Raw genomic sequence first — 6,767 nt, 5'->3', positions numbered from 1 at the left:
ATCTTCAAAATGTGTCTTTTCAACATAGACAAGCCTAGCACATAGCATATCTAAGTACAGGAAAGGAGGACGTTTCACAGAGTGAAATGGGGCAGGTCTTATGAAGGGTTCATTTTAAATACTGTATTCATCCCCCAAGAGGAAATTTAAGGCTGGTTTTCAAACAAAAACGCCACAAAAACAAAATGTTCAGTCTAAATGCAAGTTTTAAAGCCACATGGATTAATGGTAGAGGTCAATCCATTGCAACAGTGTCAAACAGCATGAAGGCACATTTAGTCAAAAAGTGCAAATGCATTAGTCAATCGGAACTCTCTTTTATACATTTCCGTTTGTTTTAGATAGAGACAAGCTAAAACATATTTCTGATGGCATTAGCTCAGAGAGGTCATAAAGACATGCGGTCACTGATAATCTCATGTGCTTTTTTGAGCACTTGTTTTGTAGTTGTGCAGGAGATCTGTGTTTTGTCAGTAATATAAGAGCTGAGGTTAACTTCACCTTGCAATAAAATTCTTGTCATTAGCCAGAAAAAAAAGTGCCCTTTTCCAGTAAGAACACTGTGTACTGGCCCAAACTCTGACCACAAGAGCCTTGAGATGGTTCCTGTACTCACTGACTTACTGCTTGCTTTCACTGTGATGATCTTTTTCCAATCTGTGTATTGTACAGCTCCCTACATCCCTCGAGGCTCAGTGGAGGATCTGTTCCCAGGGACGTGGTACCTGACACGGGTGGATGACAAACACCGCAGGGAATATGCCCGAAGACCTCTGGACGATGACCTGCCAGCAGAACCAGAACTTGTTCACTCCAGTGGTGCCACTGAGGTATGGGATGAATAAACACCGGCCCCTACTTTGAACATGAATGTAGATCACAGGAATTCAGACACACCCTCTAAATGCAGTATTTGACCAGCAGGTGGAAGAAACTGATGAATGGGTGTACATGTGAAGAAGTGTGTCCAGTCCAGGATAATTCATCTTCTTACTGGTCTTTGGTCTTTTGTAGTTTAGCCTTTCTGTCAGTGATAGCAACATTTTATTCACCCAGTTGTGATAGACTCCCAGGTTCCTAAAAAGTCTTGAAGTCTAAAATTCAATCATCTGAATTTTAGGCCTTAAAATGTAATAAATAGGATTTTGACAGCTATTAAAAATTAAGGATGAATAAATTTAATATAAATTGTATAAACTTGCATTTTTCAGTCTCGCTTTAAATTCCTTTAAAGAATAATTAGTATTGGTCATGCTGAAACAACAACGAAAAACTGACATGGAATGAATACCAATTTTCCTTCATACCTTTCATACTAATTTTTGTCAGTATGGGTCTACTTAAAACCTATTATACAATAGGTTTTAAGTTGCATTCAAAATGTTCTTAAAAGTTTTCAGAAAACCTGTCAACCAGAATGATCCTTTAAAACGACATCATACATTGATGCATTTTAAATTCTTGGCGCATAGTTACATGAAATATCTTGTTGTAACTTTCTATAGTAACCAAAGGAAAATATTAAAGATTAATATCAAATATTGTACATTTTCTATTTGAAAAAGAAAATATAAGCTAAATGGAATAGAACAGGAAAATGAATATTACAGTGTGCAAGAACAAATGTAATTTAACAAAATGCAGTAGTAAACAAAAAACTCTTTAGCCCTGATTCAAAAGAACGGAGTACTGGAGAAGATCTCAAGTGTTATGGAAGTAAGCAGACCTGTGCTTGTCAATCTGAAAGGTCTGGACAGTTTGCAATAGAGCAGCAGATGAGAAGTGTATTTTGGCCCTGTACCATTGAGTTTTTATAAACCAACAGTTCATTCATGATGTTTACAGCTTATTTTCCTCCTCCAGCATATCCCCAGTCCCGCCAAGAAGATGCCTCGCATCCCTACAGCTGCCGCCGGCCCTGAGGCTGCCGTCAGCAACTGACAGCACTCTGCTTACCTCTAAGAGTTATCGAGGTCCAACAGTTTGTAATAACTGGACAACACCAGAGGTCAGAAGGCTAGCAAGAGACAACAGTGTCACCTCTAGAATAATTATACGTTAAACTTAATTAGGGTGAAGGAGCCTGTGGACAGCTGTAGACACTCCTACACTGCCTGCATCTTTCCAATCATCCCCCTGTTGTCCACATGTAGCGTTGGACAGTAAATTCCACATTTGAGTCTATTTTGATAACAATAAATTTGTTTTAGCAATCATTTTTTCTACACATTTTCCTTTTGCATTTGTGCAAAATGGACAGTTGTATGTTTGGGAGGAGCACAGGCAGACATTTCCTCAAAGCAAGTTAAACAAGCAGACTTCCTCCTGGCAGCTGGCAGCCAGTGACAGGAAGAGGAAATGGACATCATTCATTTGGCCTCAGACCTCCTGCTGATTAGAAGAACATAGGGAAGTTGGCCTCAAGTGTTAATGTATATAGTGCAAAATAGTGCTGCTGCTGCTGCTGCTGCTGCCACCACGGCAACCCAGCGTGAGGGGGAACTCAGACCCCCCACTTTTCTGTTGGTGTTCAATACCTCAGTGACAAGGTCATTTTTCTACAGTTCATCATGTGACAGTGGGTGGGGTTTAAACTGGTTGACTGCTGTAGCTGAGCTAATGTAGTCAACATGTAAGAAATGTTCATCCTCACAGAAGATGTCAGCTGTCTCATTCTTGGTGGTGATCCTCAAACAGAACACGGTTCTCTTCCATACATGTTCAAGTGAAGCTATTCTGGGTAACACCAATGTTCTATTAGTTTTTGCCTTTTATTGCCATGAAATGTCATTGAGTGATGTGACACAGTGAGTAGCTGCTGCTGTTCTACGTCAGGTTTACTTCCTAAGTCATCAGCTCTGATTGTTTTTAAAATTCATAAAAAAACAGCTTGAGGAGATATACTGCAGCATATGTTACAACATACTTTGTAATACTTGTATTTATTTTTTTGTGATGATGAAATAATCATTGGATTAATCAAAAGTTGATTGTCAGAAAATGTTTGTGGAGGGATTCATTGTGTAACCAATATATTAAGCAGAAATGCCAACATTCTGTTTTCAGCTTCTCAGTCTGCTTTTTTAAATATGAACCGAATACTTTACTACTTCTTTATTACGCTCAAACAGAATAAAATGTTTGAAGACGTAACCTTGGACTATTGGAACTGGAGCTGGACATTTTGACAATGTTTTTTAGATTTTTTTTGCAGACTAGATGATTTATCCGAATGCATTTAATTATCAGTTACAGCCCAAATTTTTTCCAAACCACTTTGCAATGCCACATGTAGCGTTTTTGTCTTTCACTGCAACCATATGTTCAGTACAGTAACTGAAATGGTACAACATAATGGAGAAAGAGAAAAATACCCACTATGACAACATTATGGACTGCAGTAGTTGGACTGCAGCTTTTCTTATTGTAATGTTGCTCAGCATTAGAACACACCTGGTGTGTGGGTTTAGACTTTTCTAAACTAACAACGACTAACCACCACCTCTCACAAACAGAACCATAGAACCTTGAAGGAGGTAGATTTATTGCAGAGACTGCTTGATTAGACTACATTAGCTTTAGAGAGGTGGACCAGTTTAATGTTTAAATATGAGCAATGTCATGTTAAAAGTCTGTGAATAATTCCTGTAGAAATTGTCAGATCTAAGGTTCCTCACCTGTCCTACAAACATAATACGACTTTGCTCCAGTTTTCACTCTGGTTTAAAGACACCAAACTGAATGCAGATGAGATGATGGATAGCTGAGGGACCAGGGAGCAGATGCACTGAGCGGCGTTTGCTCTGCCTCATTAAAAAAGCTCTAAAGCAGCCTCTGAAGCAGCAGTAGTCCCTTTATTTTGTGCAAAGAGTAAATACCCTTTATGGTGCAACCTGTAATATTCTACAGGAAAACATACTCTACACTATATCAGACAATTAATTATGGACCATTATGCAAGAGTTGAGGCAGTGATTGCTACAGTTTGAATGTTGTCTCTCCTCATTACACCAAACTGCTGCACATTTATAGCAACCAGTCAGTGAAACAGCTGCTGTGAATGTTAGCTGCAGTGTTCCAGTGTCTTTCCTCATCAGTTTCATTCAATAAGTGTATTAATTCATACTAAAGCCTTAATGTCAAAGGGCTTGTTTTATCAAGTTATAGGTCAGGAGATTTAAATGCAACAAACATAACTGAACAGATTTATGTCTTATGTCAGCAAATTTTATGTGTATGTTCTCTGTGTGTTTTGTCTCAAATTGTTATTTTTCCTGTTTTAACATTGATTTGACAATAGCCGTGTCAGCAACAAGAAACCAAATGTCGAAGCAGACCGAGCTCAGGCAGAAAGCGTCATTGTTGGTGTGGTCCTGCTGATGTCTGGACTGGCTCATAGACTTGCACACAGGGATCGGAGGAGTCGGGACAGTGGATGTCAAGCTGACTACGTTCTTAAGAAGCCTTACAATAAGCATGTATGAAGTGTAAACAGACAAAGCTCTTCTAATAATGTACAGATATTCTTTTTAATTGTACAGTCAGAGTTCCTCTAGTCAGGCCTTGCTAACCAGTGTCACAAATGCACACAAGGTCTCTTTGAGAGTAACATTACATCTGTGTGGTGTATGTTTGTAGGGTCTCAGAGCTCACATGATCTTTACCACTGTTGATAGTAATGTACAATACAAAGTTAAAGATTATTTATGCTATGTAGATATGGATGAATGGATGTCTCAGATTAATTCTATCCAGTTTGTGTAAACGTGTAGATTCAGATTAAATGGTCATTCAACAAAAGTGCTGTGTGTATGATTTATTCATTGTACAGCCAGAATCAACTTTTATTGATGTCCCTGCGTTTTGTTGCTGCCCCTGTCCACAGCAGTACATCGCTTAGCTTCCGTGCTAGTATACTCTATTGTAGGTAATACACTGACTATGGATAATTACCTCATAAAACCTTAACTATCCCTTTAAAAGGAATCGCTTAGCTAGGGACTTGCCATTTAGGAGGAAATGGTTTACTATGACCCCAGAAGAGTCAAAGTTTCTAGAATCCACAACTGGTAAATTAACTGTACTTACTACTGTATAATGCCTTTCTAGCCTTCTGACCACTCAAAGCACTGTATACTACATGCCACATTCACTTATATTCATACAGTGACGACAGCAGCCATCACAAACAAACAGAAAAAGTCATTCATCAGTCAGTCATCGTCAGGAGCTATTTGGGGTTCAGTGTCTTGCTAAAGAACACTTCAGCAGGAGGAGAATCTAACCCCTAACCCAATTAGTGGACGACCCACTCTACCTCCTGAGCCACAGCAGCCCCATCATCATGAGTGCAGAGCTACAGACTTTTTCCCAGTTAAGCTAACCATTAAAGAACCTCAGTGAACAGTTGATAGATGGTGACAGATGACGATGAGCATTATAAAAAGCTATACAGCTGAAGACATCAGGGTGGACTGCTACATCTTAGCTTTCAGGTAGGAATATCACTTCTTTTTAAACCTATATAAAAGAAACTGTTCTCTTTGCAGAATGTTTGTGTCACTTCCTTGTTATTTTCAGAGGTGCTTTTCTTTTTATAGATGTAGTAGTACACTTTTGTTAATCTAATTTGGATAACCTCTCTGTCAGAGTGACACAAATCAAGTGCTGACTGGGTGCCCCAGAAAGGGTAAAAAAAGTCAAATAAATCTGATTGACAAGAGCTGTTTACAAAAAAGTACAGAAAAGTTCGTAAACTTTTCAAGTAAAAAGGCGTGGACACCCTCTAGGTGCTATATTATGAAGCACCTAGAGGATAGCCCTATAGATAATCCACTATAAACAGCTGTACCACATGATGGCAGCATGGGTTTATGGGCATATTTTTCAGTGACTGATAGCAGCAGTCCATTTTCAGTCTGCAGCACATTCACTGTTAGCAGCTAAAACATGTTTTAAGAGGCTGGTTCTATTTCTGTGCTGTATCTGTGGTCTGGTTACAGTTTCTGATGAGGAGGTATTGAAGGCCAGTCTTGTTTTTGTTTTTTTTGTTTGTTTTTACTGACAAATGCTGCACATTTATGAGATCGGAGACTAACTACTGAGGGATTAGCCAACAACTCTTTATTGATTAGTGTACAATGCTAAGAGGATACCACAATCAATAGTGAAAAGGTACACAACATCAAGGGGTTTTGAGAATGACAAGAAGGAAAACAGTAAAACCCAACTGAGCACTTCATTCATACACAATTTGTTTGTGGATATGAGGCTTGTTCATGAGACACAGGCGCTTCAGTTAAGAGGCCACAACAGTCAGTGTGGGTTAACTGGCATAACTGGCTGTTTATTAAGAACGTGTACTAAAACTCTAAGAGCCCTGGGAGTATTCTACCTGTGAAAGAAATAACACAATACCTCACCTCAGATCCATCTAACTGGCATTAAAGGAACCACACTAAGCTGGTTCAAGTCCTATTTATCAGATCCTTCTCAGTTTGTACATGTTTTTTTTTTTAAAGTATTTTTTGGGGCTTGTATTGCCTTTATGATAGTGACAGCTGAAGACAAACAGGGAAGGGGGGCAGAGAGAGGGGGGATGACACACAGCAAACGGCTGCAGGTCGGAATCGAACCCTGGGCCGCTGCAGCAAGGACTCAGGCCGCCAGCTCTACTGACTGAGCTAACCAGGCGCCTAGTTTGTACATGTTAACGATGAATCCTCCATAAACACTAGTTTATCTCCAAGTTAGTCATGGAGTTCCAC

At 39.3% G+C, this 6,767-nt stretch overlaps 1 protein-coding gene across 1 annotated transcript in view; it reads left to right on the top strand.

The window, feature by feature from the left end:
* Positions 1-4,798, top strand: part of hmgcs1 (3-hydroxy-3-methylglutaryl-CoA synthase 1 (soluble)) — a 10,473-nt gene extending 5,675 nt beyond the window's left edge. The window contains exons 9-10 of the mRNA XM_035667993.1: positions 673-830; positions 1,864-4,798. Coding sequence (XP_035523886.1) covers positions 673-830; positions 1,864-1,941 — 236 coding nt within the window. The 3' untranslated portion in view covers positions 1,942-4,798. The remainder of the gene's footprint in view (positions 1-672; positions 831-1,863) is intronic.
* The last annotated feature ends 1,969 nt before the right edge of the window (positions 4,799-6,767 follow it).

Source organism: Morone saxatilis, unplaced genomic scaffold, assembly GCF_004916995.1.
Source record: "Morone saxatilis isolate NCDOM2014 unplaced genomic scaffold, NCSU_SB_2.0 Contig21, whole genome shotgun sequence".
NCBI classification, from domain to species: Eukaryota; Metazoa; Chordata; class Actinopteri; family Moronidae; genus Morone; species Morone saxatilis.
Note: the sequence above shows the minus strand (reverse complement) of the source record. Positions and strands in the feature narration are given on the sequence as shown.